General features: G+C 37.6%; 1 protein-coding gene across 2 annotated transcripts; it reads left to right on the top strand.

Annotated features, from left to right (window-relative positions):
* The first annotated feature begins 1,872 nt into the window (after nucleotides 1–1,872).
* LOC149075128 (poly(A) RNA polymerase, mitochondrial-like) lies at nucleotides 1,873–17,001 on the top strand. Of its 2 annotated transcripts, XM_089245703.1 has the most exons (8): nucleotides 1,885–2,157; nucleotides 3,642–3,803; nucleotides 6,965–7,180; nucleotides 8,474–8,715; nucleotides 11,040–11,260; nucleotides 12,023–12,109; nucleotides 14,453–14,598; nucleotides 16,177–17,001. In XM_089245703.1, exons 1-8 carry the CDS (start codon nucleotides 1,966–1,968, stop codon nucleotides 16,978–16,980), a joined length of 2,070 nt encoding a protein of 689 aa, XP_089101829.1. In that variant the 5' UTR covers nucleotides 1,885–1,965; the 3' UTR covers nucleotides 16,981–17,001. The 2 variants fall into 2 exon arrangements, with proteins under 2 accessions (XP_089101830.1, XP_089101829.1); XM_089245704.1 differs by lacking the exon at nucleotides 6,965–7,180 and having other exon boundaries at nucleotides 1,873–2,157.
* The last annotated feature ends 124 nt before the right edge of the window (nucleotides 17,002–17,125 follow it).

Raw genomic sequence — 17,125 nt, 5'->3', positions numbered from 1 at the left:
TGGAACAAATTCTGGGTGAGGGAACCAAAATGCACACTTGCCCCTTATGATAGAGTACAGGGGTGACGCTTGGGCATGCGACACATTACGGCCACATGGGGCGCCGCACAAGAGGGGTGCTAAATCCAAGTTTGTTGGGTAAAAAACGTTCCATTGGCCGGAAAAAAAATCAAAGAAAATGTTTTCTGTCTGCTCTGGAGGCGCAAAATCTTAGATGAAAGGGCAAAAATGTATACATACATATATAAAGAGGGTTCCAGCTTGGGGGTGGGGGGACTAAAGCTTTACCATTTTTCTTTTCTTGACACTAAATTAACTGTAAAAAGAGGTTCTTGAAAAATCTGGCTTGGGTCCCGCGAAAGATTCCAGACCAGGAACACTCACGCAGGATATGGGGCTATGGGAGGGGGATAGAAATAAGACTCAAAAAATAAGTTCCACGCGCGTACAGATTATGTCGCGAGCCACCCCAATAGCCCGAGTGGCATGGTGGTAAGATGCTCGTCTAACATCGTGAAGGTTATTGTCAGGGTCCCGGGTTCGAACCCAAGGAAGGATATAGGTAAGACATTTTCCCTAACGAACTCGAGGCGACCACCAATAGACAGTGCCTTCACTTCCAACCCATCTCACTAATGGCATTTACTGCCATATGGCCAGAGTTGGCGTTGGTGAAGTAGTAGCCACCCCGATAGCTTACATTCTAGTTTGTGGTATTAAGGTTCTCAATGTTGTCGAGGTATGACTCAAAAGCGTGATGGCATGTGAATTTTTACTGTGTTAAGTTTTGGGGGTCTTGACTAAAGTCTACGTTGCCATCCCTTACAATCTGCCGCCAGGGTGCACCGCACCCCCTTGCACCCTCACTTAAGCCGCCACCCCTGCAGCTATGGGCCAGCTGTGAATGAAATACAGCAGTTTGGCATTCATTACGTTAGAATAAACTTTTTCCTCTCCTGCAGTTTCCATCCAAAATCAATTTTTTCAATGCCTTTGGTATTACAGACAAATATAAATTATGTATATGTAGCTGCCAAAGCCCAAAATTGGTCAATTCACGACGGGGCCAGCCACTTCGCGAAGTAGCCGGTCATCCCTGATCAGTCCGATAACAAACAGATCTCGTCATCAAGTTGACTTATTTTTTCCTGCTAATTATGTCCACGTTACTTATTGCAACCTATAAAACCACAGTCAGGATGCGGTAACCATTTGTTTCCTCTAAAATTTGGCAGTAAAAACTATATGCTTATATATATATATATATAACTATTCTTATAGTTTTTTTTCTCTCAAATTTCACTTTTTTCCCGTCCCATGAAGCTAATCCAGTACAGCTGTTATATATAAACATGTATCACAAGTTGGCGATTAAAAAAATGTATTTGGCTCCTACCCCGGGGCCCTATTCTCTTACATCAGCGCATCGAGCTTCGGCAGTAACAAAATGTCTAGGGAGAAAAAGGTCTTTTTAAAGAAATTCAGTTGAATTTGCGCAGTATTTTACAAAAATAGTCTCTTGTGTGCACTGTTAGAAAGAACACATTCGACAATTAAATTTCATCAGTTTTCATTGACAAAAAAAAAATCGTGTTTGAAATTAGCGCGTTTAATTTTACATTTTTTTTTTCAATTATTAGAACTTATGCTGCCATCTATTATAACTAACTCAAGTTAGAAAAAATTGAATGTTTATACTTTTGTGTACTGGATGGCAGCACAAGTACTGTTTAGTGGACAGTTTTCGATTTCCTTGAAGTCCAAGTTGTCCCGTAATATGTAATAATATGGTTACAATATTCGAAGCATGTCCTATGTTAAGAATAAAAGTGATTTTTTGATTGGTCGATGATATCTTTTTTAGAGAAATATGGCAACGATGTCGATCGTGAATAGATGTAAACAAACGTGGTAGCATGTAAACAAAAAATATTTTACACCCGATTTCAATGACATTGCATCGTGATGTGTTTGCTTAGATTCCGGTCGAAAATGCTGTCGTTACTGGCACCCTTTTTCTCGAATGGAAAAAGGGCGCCGGCGCCTAATTTCCATTTGTCGAGGGTTTGTTCCGTGAGTGACTCTGGCGCGGCGGCGGCTTTCAGCAGGTCAAATTCGATTGAAATGAATTTTACGCAAAGCCATAGGAAATTCCACGTGAGTTTTTCTGTTTTTTTCAAAATTCATGATGAAATATATATATATATATGTTATAAGGGGTCATTCAAGTATTACGTCAGCATCCATGGTGGGGAAGGGGGTTTCCGATTTGCTGACTTTTGATGACAAGGGGGGGAGGGTGGGTTTGGATGATGCTTACGTCATTAACCACCCTTTATGAAATATTCTTGATGGCCTTTTTTACGCGGTGTGCTAAAAACGAAAAAAATCTTTCGATAGTTATTGGCACCTGAGCTAACATTTTCCCTAAGGGGCCATTCAAGTATTACGTAAGCAGATGTTCAGCCATTTTTGACCCCCTCCTCGCCTATTGTCAGCAAAACATTGATCCCCCCTCCCTCCCGTCAGCAAAATTTCGTCAGCAGCTTAGAATATATCATATCTTTAAAAAGGGGTGGTTGATGACGTAAGCAACCTTCAACCCCCCTCCCCCCGATGCTGACGTAATACTTGAATGACCCCTAATAATAAATCCCCTACAGAGCCACTTCAGGGATCTCTAAATGTTCCATGAATCCTTCAAGTGCTCAGGAAATGTGTCCGGGCTGTTTAAGAGCTATGGAAATGTTTCCGGGCCGCTTAAGTGCTCTGGAACTGTGTAACGCATCACTCAAGTGATCAGTAATTATGCCACGGACAACTTAAATTATCTGGGAATGTTCAGCGGTTAATTTGAGTGATGTAAAACCACACAGGGGGGGGGGGGTTTAAGTGCTCCAAAATTGTGCCCCACGGATCGTTTAAGTGTTCTGGAACTGTGTTGCGGGTTGCTTAAGTGATATTTGAATGTGCAACAGGCCTACTTCAGTGATCTGAAAATGTGCCATGGAATTGTGCCACGAGTTATTTAAGCGATCTGTAGTGCCGCTTAGTTCATTTTTACAAAATTGTGTTTGAGGGTGCAAGCCACATCAGATAACCTTCAAGGCCACATTTGGTCGCAAGTCAAGTGTTTACCATATATGGCTTAAAGGGTGGGTCATAACGAATTTCTTAACGAGAAATTTTGAGCTCTTACCATTCAAATAGCACTGAAATTAACAGAAATCGATTATAATGACATATAAAGGTATTTTCCTTCGAAATTTTAATTTTTTTTTTAATGTTTTTTACATTAAAAAAATAAAATTTCGTCTGGGGACGCACGAGCCCCCTATGCCCCCCCCCTTCCCACTTATGTTTTTGACCCCACCAATATGCGTTGGGCAGTGGGGGCAGTGGTGATGAAAAAGGGCGAACTGTGATCGCCAAATGTCATTGCAGGTTACATTTGAGATTCGTTTAAATTTCAATCATAATAATTTTTTATCGTGCTTAATATTAATTGTAAAAAATAAGCACATACACACACAGCCTTTTTTTTTTCTCTTGTATGAAGTTCATCATAACTATACTATGCATTTGTAGAAACAAATTCATTCATAAATAAATTGCGGAAATATTTTCTTTATTCTCTTAAGGTCGTATCTGTCTTGTCGCATGAACCGAACGCATCTGTCAAGAAGAAAAATCCAGTGTCGAATGGACTCAAAGATACCAAAAGAGTGAAGAAGAAGCAGTCGAAATACGAAATCAAGCTTAATCATGAGAAAATTGCTGCTGCGCTCAGGAATTGTTCTTCCGTTAGTATTTTTTGTTAAGAGAGCAAACTATATATATATATATCATAGCTGCCAATTCTCCTGAATTTTCCAGAAGTCTCCCGAATTTTAGCTTCATCTCTCAACCTCCCAAAAAGTTCTTAAATCTCCCGAATTTTTACAAAAATAACAAAAAATCCTAATTGTCCCTGAAAATTCCCTACTTCGTTTAAAAAAAATTCCTGCTTCTGAAAACAATCCCTAAGGAATTACTGTTTTTTCCCCTTTCGAAATGACGTCAGACATCGTAAATTGGGGGAATAGTGGGAAATTCCTTTTTTAAGGAAGTTTTACAAACCCTCTGATGATAACAAGAAAAGTTGTTTGTCTTACCGTGCAGGGAAATAGTTTAGCAGCCAATAGTCCTGGATCATAATTGAAGATTATAGTGACGTGCATGTGGTCAAAACTTCCTCTTTTGTTGAAGTTAGGTACGTGCAATAACAAAACACGAATACTGATAAACAAAAAATATTTAATTAATTTTAAAGATACTTATTCTGATGAATTTTCTTTCATCAAACGTTTGAGAAAAAGGCTGACTTTTTCTTTTTGTACAAGTTGTGTTAAGGATATAAACATCGGTCATGATTGAAAGACTGACATCATCACCATGTGAAATCAAAAAACATCAAGCAAGTGCCACAAAAAGTCAGTGTTCATCAAAAATTGCTGCTTTTTTCCCTTCATCTTCCGATGATTTTGGAATCATTTGTGCAGAATTTTTGTTCACATCGTTTCTGATTGAACACAATACTTTTTTTGAGATCACCATTGAAGTTTTGGCCTCCAATTTCATTTGTTTTTTGCGTAGGGATTTTATTCCCAAGGGTTTATCTTCCATGTGTGTAAAATTTGTATTTTATTTGACTTCAATTTTTGTGTAGGGATTTTATTCCTTATGCTTCAACTTTTATGCTTGGAAAATCCCTATTTTATTTGGAAAAATCCCTTTTGAATTTATTATGGAGTGGTTTCAGTATAAAATATGCTTCTGAGCGAAAATCTCCCTTATTTTCATTTTCTAAAGTTGGCAGTTATGATATATAGTCAACTTTATAGATCATATGCTCCTTCCCCCAGCTTTTAACAATCTATGAATATTGTGATGATGATATTTCACTGGGATGTTCTGAAAGTAAGTTTCGTCTTTGTTTTTCCAGAGGCAAGTTTCATCAAAATCAAATGCTTGAAATGCCAGAACACAATGCAGTGTTTCGGAAATTCTTTGGTGCAGTCTCACCAAGGGTATTGATACATTTTTTGCAACTTGAAGAAGCCTTCCTCGTATAGTTATGGGCCTCACTATTAAAAATTTTGACAGTCTGTTAAGCCCTCTATAGCAAGGGGTGAGCAACATCCAGTCTGCAGGCAAAAGACAGCTTGCCAAGAGTGTTCCATCCTGCCTGTGAAAAATATTCCATTAGAAAAGTATGATAAATCTTTAGGCTGGCCATATTTCCTCATGAAAATACAGGAATATAGGATTCATACGTGGAATATTGCCAATTATCACAAAATAAATTGTCAGTTGCAAGTAAAGTTGCCAATTTTAGTCAAAATGAATAATTGTCTGTCAGCAGTTCTCAACCTTTCTTGTCTCAAAGAGCCCATTCTAGTTTGTAATTTCTGTGGTGGAGCCCAGCCGGCCTCTTTTATTTATTTATCAGATTTAATTGTCCCGGAGTGGCCGAGGAATCCTCGAGAAGTCACACTGCACCCCCAAGGGCTCAGCGGAGCACCCGTTAAGAAATGCTGGTCTAAGTAATTCATCAAAGAAACGTTTGACATATATGTGAGATGAATATATTTATATGACTTTAATTAATTACGATAAAGTCGTACAGGGGCTGCTCTCTCTCTCTCTTAGGCTGTGCGACCCATGCCGCTGCACAGGGTGCCGCTCTAGGAAGAGCTCCAAATCTGAGTTGAAAGGGTGGGGCAAAAAACCTTATCAACCAAAAAAAAAATGTTGTCAGAGGGCACCACAGAAATAGGTCCCGCATGGGTAGAGATTTTTTTGTCGAGTCACACCTAGAGTCATGATTATCATATTTTTCTGAAGTAAAGATGGGATGCTTAAATTTTCATGTTATGTCAGTATCATGTTATAGGTCTGCCTGCTCTCCGCTTCAAATGGGAGACTGGCTCGCATTCGCACATCAAAGCTGGAAAACCCCAAAAAAACCAACTTCAACTACCACCACTGTGCCATCAATGGGATTCAAACCTGGATGCTCACACGACGAGAGTCCAGCACAATGCCCACACGATCGCACAACTGCAAGCAGAAATACTGCATATCTGGCGCACTGGCTGAAAAATTTATGCACCCCTGCTTTGCATTGTTTCTGAAGTGACAAGGTGCTCATGATTACGGTAGGTGCTCTGTAAATTACTACTTTACCGCACACCAACTCTGGTCATATCGCCATGCAGTAATTTCAAACCAGTAGACTTGGGTGGGAAATGAAGGTGCCATGAATTTGTGGTTGTTAAAGGTTCAGTAGATAAAAGAACTTACTTTCTCTGTCAATGTTCTTCCCTTGGATTCGAACCCATTGACCTCGGCTGTAACCTCCATTGTGGAAGACGAGCATCTTACTACTGGGCTGCTATATCTCTGTAAATGACTACGGATATCAGTTAATCGTTTCCCACATGCTCGCTCATAGCACTCAACAGCGTAAGTTTCAACTTGACTAAGCTGTGACATTCTCTCCACCTGCTTATCTAGCTCAGTGGTTCCCAACCTTTTCAAGCCCGTGGCCCGGTTTCATTTATTTTTGTGAGTCGAAGGCTTGGTTAAACACACGACCAATGGAAAATGAATGAGGAAAAATGAAGTGGATAATCACTGATGGCCCAGTATAAATGATATCAGGGCCCAGCGGTTGAAAAACACTGATCTCGCTTCTCCAGAATTCTGCTGAAATGCTTATTAATCTTTATTCTCGATCCTCCATCCATATGTTCGGGGGCAGTCTGAAGATATGTATCTTTTGTTTTTGACCCATTCATTATTGTCATTCCCTTTTTTAACTAGTGCTGCTTGAAACTTACTTTCAGAAATTTCCCCGAATAATCACGCTGTTGTATATGCGACAAGAATATACAAGATTCCCCATTCTCTCCTCACACAGGTTGCAGAGCAGATCGAATTATTCTGCAAACTTGTGGAAATGAGTGATGCCGAATTAACTGAACGCTTCATGGTGTGCAAACAACTGGAATCATTCTTGAGGCCATATTTTCCTGATTGTAGGATTTTTCTTGTTGGTTCAAGTATCAGTGGTTTTGGACTCAAGGGTTGCGACTTAGATCTGTATTTTGAATCAAATTGTGGTCCACCTTTAATGGTATGTAAATTCATGTACAGGGTGAACTGCAAATAATCTGCCAAACAGAAGTGCGTGATAGATGAGCCCAAGTGGAGCATAAACATCATATCAACTCTGTCTTATCTGTAATTGTTTTCTAGTTGTGCTGGATAGAAAGGAAACACATCGAATCTGGAGGTACCTGAATTTGTAAAGTTTCTGCGAGACCAACAAACAAACTAAGCACATATTTGGAAAGAGCAGAAAAACATCCTCTAAGGCAGCACCATTCCCATCAGAATATCTGGATTTAACGGCAAGATATGAGAGCTGAAAGATTGACGAAGTGCAAAATAAAATTGTCTCCAGAATCTGTAACTGCCAATTCTGTAAACACCCTTCTAGCTACAATCAGTCAAAAACTTGTCCATTGCACCAACTTTCAAAAGAGCCTATAATAAACCTTATCAGCGTTCTAGTTCAGGAGAAATGTAGCCTTTTTTGTTTGCAAATTGCAATGCATTGCTGGAATCAACATTTGATAAACATCTGGTTACAGATTTTGGCAAAAATTCGATTTTGCACTTCGTCAATCTCTCATCTCTTGCATCTTACCATTAAATGCTGATATCCTGCTAGAGGTGATGCTACCTTATATGTTTATTCTGCACAATCAAATTTTTGCCGAAATCTTTAACTGCAGAATGTTCATTGAATGTCTCTACTGTCAAATGCCGATGTCAGTGATGTATTGCAAACAAAGGGTTAAATTTCTGCTGAACTAAAGTACCTACATGGTTTTTTGTAGGCTCTTTTGAAAGCTGGTGCAATGGAAGAGTGTTTGGTAAATTTGATCGAGTAGCTAGACAGGTGTTTGCAGAATTGGCACTTACAAATTTTTGCAAACAATTCGATTTTGCACTTTGCTGATCTTTTAACACTTGTATTTTGCCATGAAATCTAGGTATTATGATGAAAATGGTGCCATCTTATAGGGTTTTTTCTGCTATTTTTCTGATATGCGCTCAGTTTACGTGCAGGTTTTTTCAGATTTAATGCATTTCCCTTCTATCCTCCAGAACTCAAAAACGGCTAGAAATAATTCCCATTTACTTTGATGGTTGCTGCGGTGTTTTATGCTCCACTTGGACTTGTCTGTCATCCACTTTTTTTTCACAGATTAGTCGAGAGAAATTTACCCTGCATATATTTATAGGTATAATATATAGTTTTTATTTATTTATCGCCTGATAGTGTTATTTAGCATTACATATGTGCCGATTGATCTATTTATTTATTTTTACAAAAAACATCTTTTCTCTCTTTTATTAGCTTCTTAAAGGCCAGCCATCAGTCATACCAACTGTCGAAGAAATCGATAATGGTCAAACGCCTATCTCAAAAGTCCATGAACTCTCCTCGAGACTGCAGCTGCGGTTTGCCCGAAGAGTCCTTCGCCTGAAGAAAAATTCAGAGTTCAAAGAGCCGATGCATGTGGTCAAAGGACGGTGTCCTATCTTGCAGTTTTTGTACGGCCCGAATGAACTAATATGTGACCTTTCTCTAGACAACAAGTATGTCAGAATTTAATTGTGAATTTTAAATGAAATTGTTTTCACTCTTGAGAAGAGAATTACTGTTCTTTAGCTCTTATGCATTCAAAGGCGGCACAGTTAGGAAAGTAAGGTACAGGTATGTACAGGTAAGGGGCCCAAAGCAGAATATGGTGAAATCTAGCAAAATCAGTGCTACTGCAGAACCAATTGGGAGAATTTTAAGGGGAAAATATGTATAAAACACACTATTATGGGAATTTTTACTGCACAACATTTTCAGTTAGCCGATGGCTCATTGCAGAACAATGCAAAATATTCTGTTTTGGGGAGCAGGGCTGCCGCTTGAAGAACGCCTGAAGGCAAGCGCCTTCCTACAAAATTTCAAGTCATTAATTATTTTTTGCAAATGAATTTGATAGAATTAAATATATATATTTGCTGATGCTAATATAAAAAAAATGTCATATGATCATAATATGCACGGAATAGTGTTTGCCAAAAGAGAAGGCTTTCGTAGTCAGAACATGGGAAGGAAGAGAGAGGATGGAGAGTTACGCTGGATGTTCTACCACTTCTGAGCGCTCGGGAAAAAGTGCCCATGGATACCGATGCTGCTATCTATCTTTTAAATTCAAATATAATAAAGAAAGAAAAGAATAAGTTCCCCCAATTTGTGATAAAGGAATGCATGAGAACTGCTGAAGCTAAACGATGATTTTCAACGTTGAAAAATATCAGTTGGGTTCACTTCAAAAATTAGTCCTGTCAATAGAGCATTGTTGTGGTTTTCTGTTTTTTTTTATTTGCAAAAACAAATGCAGAATGCACATAAAATACAGAACAAAAAATCCACGTAGAAAGGACAAGACATGAACACAATAATCATATTGGGCCCCAAGGGACATAACGTCCTTCGAGGCAACCCTATGAATTAAATTATATTTTGCCGCCATTTTCCAAGTACCGTATGCTACGTTAATAAATGTTATGTAATAAAATATGAGCATTTCAAAAATTTATGCACTGTAAAAATTTGAATTATAATATCTGAAATTGTTCAGTTACTATATTTCTTGTATAAATAATGAGTCGATGGAATAAATTTACCTTTTCGTTTCACAATACTATTTATATATATATACATATGTAAACAAGGCAGCAACTAGTGGGGGGCAGGCGGGTCTTGTGCCCCATGCCCTGGATGGAATGGAACGTCGAATGCACCCTTTAACTGCTTCTTCTACATTACATGTGGGTGACAAAACGTGTTCTTGCCCCGGCTGAAAAAGTATCTAGTTGCAGCTCTGCATGTAAATATGTATATGCTCATAGAAATATATATATACTCTTTTTATTTATTTTTCGTACCATGAAATCGTGAAAAATGTCTGTTTGCTTCAGCTGTGATTAAATTATCCCAATATTTCCCATTGATGTTATTATTTATATTATATTCTATGAAAACAATCTTAAAATATATTTTCGTAATTTTGTATGCTTTTTGCATACCAGCGATAGTTTTTAATCTATCACCTTTGCCATATGAATTGAATTAAGGACGCCCCGATTTTTCAGGCTTGAAATTTTGGAAAAATTTTAAAAAGATATCTATAATACTATCCATGTATAAGAACTCCCCCCCCCCCTTATTTTTGGGACCCAATTTTCAGCAATACTCGATAAAATACTTTATATCTCTCCAATTGAGGTACCATGACAGAAGATAAGAGTTATAGTACCCAGTCCTTCACACCCATGACCAATGGAAACCAAAGAGACAGTTGACTGGCAGAAACAGCGACGGGAAACAAAAATGTTCTCTGAGAGAGGTTGAATTTTTGCTTGAATAATTGATTGTGGATAATGTAAATCAGTGACCTCTGAATAAATTGATGACGTCCTAAATTGTACTTTACTCATTTTGAGAACTCTGAGAAAAATAATGAATAACAATATGTAGCGGACGCTCACATTTTTATGGACTTGAACAATTAGCTTGTGAAATTGAAAGGGAAAGACTTTCCAAGAAATCACATATTGTTCAGGATCATAAGACTAGTTTGCAAAAATGTGTAGGTTCCTATGTTAGAGGTTAATAATATAGAGCAGCAACTGACTGACTGCATAGCACTTTCTGGCGTGTATCAATTGTTTAAAAATTCCTACGAGGAATGTTTATGTGCAGTATAATGTTTTTAAAATTATGTTGTGTTAAGGAAGATGCATGTGTGCAATTAGTAGTAGATTCCAAATGGAATTTCATGTTGTGATTGCGATTCATTTCATTTTTGATTTTTGATTGAATGTACTCATTCAATGTTATTATCTCAATATCTGTCTAGCACTGCTATCCCAACTACCAAACTACTAAAACTGTGCAGTAAACTTGATGACCGTGTGGTGCCACTAGTCAAGATTGTAATTTATTGGGCGAAGCAAGTGAAGCTTGTAGGATCTATCGACAAGTTCAAAAGCTACGCATTTACTTTGATGGTTTTTCATTTCCTACAGATCCAAGACCCACCCGTCATGCCTCCTCTTCGGGATGTCCTGGCAAAAGCCGGTTTGTTCAGTTTATTTTTATTATTTCAATAATTACTTTGGATTTGTTACCTTTTTTTTAGCTTGAATGTAGAATGATGTGTGCTACTCTCGAATGATGTAATGCTTTCCTCAGTCCCGTCATTTGGGAGAGTCAGGGCTTTAAAAAATAAAGTAGAAATGGGCTATACGTGTATATATATATTGAGTATATGTTCTTTCCCCTACCCCCGGAAAAAGTTGATGAAAGTTGAATATATATATTTACTTTGCTTTATTTTCAATCTTTACTTGTCTTGCATTATCAAAACATGGAAAGTTTTGGATCATTTCATCATGACTGCAGAATTTTCTTCAAAAAAATCTCAAAACTCATCATAGAAGTGATTAATTTATGTTCATGTGATTTATTATTTGCACTCTTTTGAGAGTTAAATCCACTCGTCATAACTAAGCTAAAACAACTGCTCGTCATAACTAAGCTAAAACAACTGCTCGTCATAACTAAGCTAAAACAACTGAAGACCTAAGTTTTGTTAGGGGGGTCCTAGCTAGCTAAACAGATTATCCGTATCTAAGCCCCAGTTGCTAATCTCTGCCTTATGGCCTTGCAGCCAACACTGTAGCCCTGCATATAGCCACTCACGTCCTTACAACGTATAACAGGAATTTTAATACCTAGATTCCTTTTTTATACATTAGGAGCTCATTTCTATATAATGAATTCTATTTTTAATGAATTTTTTTAGAGTTTACGTATATATGTTTTTGTTTTTGTTTGAAGAGTTCTTCAGGGAAGATTTGACGTGGGACTATGATTTGGAAAAAGACATTTCTGCGTTCAAACCTTCAAAAAATTTAGACTCAGTAGGTATGTACTACAGTATATCCATAGTATACTATAATAACATAATATGTATAATATACGCCTGAGTGGCACGGTGGTAAGAGGGTTGTCTAACACCATAAAGGTTGTGGTTCCACATTCGACCCCAGGGAAGAATATAGATGAGACGTAACTAATATTATCCCTAATGAGCTTGATGCGGCCACCAACAGATGGCACTTTCATTTCCAACAACTCGTTAAGGCAGTAAATTGTATATAGCAATATGGCCGGAGTTAGTGTGTAGTGAAGAAATATATCCATAGTTTGCCAGCTTGTTGTATTTTATCATTCACAAGCGTGAAAAAAAAAATCAATTGTCTCGCATTTTCTGAACATAGCCTAATTTTTAATTTTGAATTGAAAAGGCAGGCTTTCACGGCCGGAATTTATAATAATATTCATTCTTTTAGGGCTGTTATGCCAAGGAGGTCATTTTGTCTCCCACCTGGCCACCATGTGCACAATGATGTTCACCGCAGTAGTAGATAAATGTCTGCTTATAAAAAGCCTTGAACGTGGCATTAGTACTTGAAAAGTGTGGATACTATCATAGCCTAATTTTGAATTCTAGGACAATGTCTTCATATTGTTAAGTAATCAATTGCAATAAGCATTAGACAGCTTAACAGTCTTAACATTAAAATGCCAGAGTAGAGGTTTAACTCTTTAACGCCAAGATAGAAAACCTGGGAGGGTCATGAAAATACCAAGTTTTTTGTGTTCGAAGTGGACTCGTCCAAATTTCGGCCACTTTCCCTCTCCCCACCCTTTCTCCGTGAGTTTCTATTCATGCCACCCTTTGCATTGACGTTCACCCTTTCATTTCAATGGATTTTCGGGAGATAATTTGTCTACTGAAAACACCCCTTTCCTCACAGTATTACCATATGTACTCGTGTATAAGCCAAGTTTTTTTGTGGAAAAATTCGTTCCCCAAGTGGGGGGGTCAGTTTTTGATGAGAAAATATCGACCCCCGCAATCAGTAGTCATTTTTGTAGCATTATTGATATAGGATATGTCCAAACCCCACAGAACTGATAATGTCTAAGCCGAGGCAAAGAAATCGAAAACATCATTAGCTGGTGGTGTCTAACGTTGATTGTACAGCCTTTAGATGCCTTTAGGCCATCAACAAACCTCTCAAAGACTATTTGAGGAATTTGTGGATCGAATTTATGAGTTACAATGATAAAGAAACTACAAAGAGTGGTGCCTTGAAGAAACCTTATATTGATCTAGTGAGCCATCTAGAAGCATAGAATTGTGTTTCCGCCGAAATTATCATCCGATCCTTCAAAAAGTGTTGCATCAGCAATGCGATGGACGGAACTGAAGATATACTCTTTGAAAGTGACAATGGCAATGACAGCCCAGATGAAGATAAAAACGAAGATGCTGCAACGCATATGATGATCTGATGGATTACCATGCAGTGCCGTCTTAACACATGGGCTCACTCGGGCATGGCCCGGGGGCCTCAAGAAAAGAGGGGCCTCTGAAAAATGAGAAGTATTTGAATTTTTTGAGAATTTTCCAGGTAGGGACTCAGAAAAATCACTTGGCCCGGGGGCCCATGATGCTCTTAAGACGGCCCTTTTACCATGACCTTGGAGACTTAAAAGAAACGGATTAAAAAGTTTGAATCAGTTTCTATTATAAATTTCCGCAAGCTATTAATTTTTTACATGAAAATATAATAATTTTTTTCTCTAAAATGCACGGATTTTTTGGGGTTGGCTTATACACGGGTTTTCAATTTCTTGCTGTTTTGGTGGTCCTGAAGTGTGGGGGTCGGCTTATATACGAGTCGGCTTATACACGAGTATATACGGTATCTCTTTGTAAACTGCATTGAGTACCCTTAGTCCATTCTCAAGGAACATTCTAGTACATCAGCTTTTAAAATCCCATTGATAGGGCGTTGCAGTTGTCTTTTCCATTCCCGCCTCTGACAAGGGCTTTCATCTTCTTCCCCGTTGGTGACAAAAGCCCACCAAAACATACCCCCTAGTTGGGCCGACTTGAGGCGGTTATGAGCATTAACTTACTCGGCCGACTTCGGGCGATCTGGGCATTATAGAGTTAAAAGAGGTTTTTTATATACCATGTATCACATGTGAAAGATGCAAACTCGCAATCCACCAAGTTATTGGATATTCAAGAAACTTTCTATTGCTATGTTTCAACGAATGTGATTTAATTTCTTATGTCTCTTCACAGAGAACCAAAAAGTTACTTATGTGTTGATATTGTTTTAAGTGAACTGTGCCTATTAAACTAAAAAGAAACAACAACAATTCTTGTGTGTTACTTTTGGTTTGCAGAGAAACTGCTGAGGAAATTCTTCTTCCATTATTTATATTTTGACTTCAGTCAAGCCATGTGCCCTTTGACTGGGCAGACTGCAGACAAAAGAATGTTTTGTGTGGAAGAACCGGTCCAACCCGAGTCAGAATCGCATCAATCAGAAGTAAGTTCAGCATATCATTTGTAATTTATATTTTTAAAAATCATTCTAATGGATTTATTAATTTCTTTTGTGAAATTAGTGTTCCCCCAATGATATGACAATAGTAATGCAAGTAACTTTATTGTAATGCGACAAAAACTAAACTGTGTGGATTCCTCCAAGTTTCTGCACTTCGCTCTTTGGTCAATGTGATCAATGTTTATTCTACGCTAGATGCAGCAACTCACTATATTGTGCACAGACTTCATTATATTGTCATACCACACAAGCAAAAAAAAATGCAACTGACAGTAATAACAGATCTGTGCAAGTAAAAAATATTTAAAAGGGAAAGAGGAAATAGGCATTGTATAATATTTTATCATGTGTATATATTGTTTACAATTTTTGTTAATTGCATTTTTAATTGGGTTGTTGTATTTTAGAAATATATGACATTCATATTTGTTATGGGCATCTTTTTTGCAGCCATCTTGTTGGACATTTTGCCTGTTGTGGCATTGTTTTTTGTATTTGTAAATGTTGCTCCTGGTACTCAAATTCTCCCAAATTTTACTGTATGCTTATTTCTTTCCTGATGAGGGTGCATTTCTTTCTGTTAATGTGCTCTTGGAGGGGATGCAGGGAATTTGTTTTCTGAATTATTTTATTGGAATTGAGAATTCTTTCAATAAATTTTTATTTAGTCTGATGTAGCAATTATATTACCATGTTCTGCCGTTCTATCCTGAATCAAAACCAGTGAGATCATTTGTGAAAGAAAACTAACTATTGCACAGCAGTTGCTGTCTTGCGCAGGATTACATATTCTACCAAGAAACGGACAACTCTGATTACCCACACCCTTCATCGCTGCTCTTCTTTGGAACCTGAGAATCATTGCCACCTAAGCAAATTTTTTTATCTAAGGAAAAAGTCACACGGAGTGAGATCAGGGGTATAAACTGTAACATGATGTTTTGATAGATAATCTGACACCAGGAGGAACCTATAAGCCAGTGCGTTGTAGTAATGGAGCACCCATGACTTTGCCTTCTTAAGATCTGGTTGCTTGCGTCTCACCAAATCATGCAGATGTTTAAGGACTTATTAGGTTCCTCCTGGTGTCAGATTACCTGTCAAAGCATCACATTCTGATATTTCCACAACTAGTTTATTATATTGATCTTGCCCCATGTGACTTTTACTTTTTCCTCGAATAAAGAATTGGCTTAAAGCGTAACGACTCTCAGGTTCCAAAGAAGTGCAGTGATGAAGGCACTGGAAGATGTGACAAAAAAAGGTTTCAATCTTCATGAACATCTTTGTATGGATAATAGTAAAAATTAATAATTGCACAGGGTAGTTACTTCGAAGGGAACACCAAATAAACAGGTTCTATCTGTATTCATTCTTCCGTAATAAGATATGACTCTGAACTTTTTGAACATACTAGTAAACCATTTTTTGTGACAATGGTCATTCTGATGCTTCATAACCATTTCTGATTTACATATTCATTTACATTGGTTTTTTTTTTATTGTTCATGACATTTACTTTTTATCAAATTACTGTTTATTTATTTATTTGATCTGAAGGTTTCCACTATTTGCATTCAAGACCCAATCGATGTCTCTCGGAATGTGACTAGAGTAGTTTCATTTAGAATGTGTGCACAATTCATGCGAGAGCTCTACAGCATGTGTAGATTCTTTCAGACAAAAGCCAAGTGGAAGCCAAGTTTGACTGAAAATTGGGGTCTGGCTGCTATGTTAGAGCATCGATTTGGTTTCATAAAACACGAACAAGGGCCTCTAAGCATTGAGATACCTTTCACCGTGAACATGTTAGAGGCGCCATCTCCTGATTTGTATTATATAGCTTCAAATTCTGTTCTTAAAGTGTTGTCCCATTGCTTACTTTTCGACTGTGATATCGTGGACATGAAATGGAACAGCTTTTCTGAAGAAAATTCAACAAAAAATAGTTTTATTAGAGACAAGAAAAGTGTGAACTCGACTAATGAGGTTCTTGCTGTGAAAGACAAAATTCTGAAAAATCGATCTCATAGCTACGGAAGCAGTGTTTTAACAATGCACTGTTTAGCTGCAGATACTTGGCAGAAAAGATACCACTACAAAGAAATTCCTGTAGAAAACAATTCAGCGAATATTCTCGAAAAGGAGCGAAGTTTGTCTTTTAAAATATTAAACAGTAACTCTATGAAAAGTGGTGATAGTCCATTTGAATTTTCCTGTGAATGCTTGCAGCAAGAACAAGAAAATGGCGAACAATGTCTTCTTTTGTTGCTGACACCTTTAGAAGCATCACATTTTCCACTTAAACTTTCTGTTTTCCTTAGTGATTATATTCCTGAGATTGTATATAGAATAATGAAGTAAAATATTGTACGTAATCATTCTATAGAACAAATTCTTACTTTTCTTTATAAGGATCATATTTTAGCTTTTTTTTTTCTCTGTTATCTGAGCCTCTTTTAAAATGAATCATTGGAATTGATATCTGCGGTTCGTTGAACTTTATGCA

This window comes from Pholcus phalangioides, unplaced genomic scaffold, assembly GCF_987345545.1.
Source record: "Pholcus phalangioides strain wild (caught in Gottingen) unplaced genomic scaffold, Ppha-v1.0 ptg000016l_1, whole genome shotgun sequence".
Taxonomy (NCBI): domain Eukaryota; kingdom Metazoa; phylum Arthropoda; class Arachnida; order Araneae; family Pholcidae; genus Pholcus; species Pholcus phalangioides.
Note: the sequence above shows the minus strand (reverse complement) of the source record. Positions and strands in the feature narration are given on the sequence as shown.

What these genes read in the sequence shown, in the direction of transcription:
- LOC149075128 (XM_089245703.1), top strand. Translation starts at nt 1,966, where the DNA reads ATGTGTTTGCTTAGATTCCGGTCGAAAATGCTGTCGTTACTGGCACCC. An exon ending in ATTGTGGTCCACCTTTAATG is followed by an intron (nt 7,181 to 8,473) that starts GTATGTAAATTC and finishes CTCTTTTATTAG; the next exon opens with CTTCTTAAAGGCCAGCCATC. An exon ending in GACCTTTCTCTAGACAACAA is followed by an intron (nt 8,716 to 11,039) that starts GTATGTCAGAAT and finishes ATATCTGTCTAG; the next exon opens with CACTGCTATCCCAACTACCA.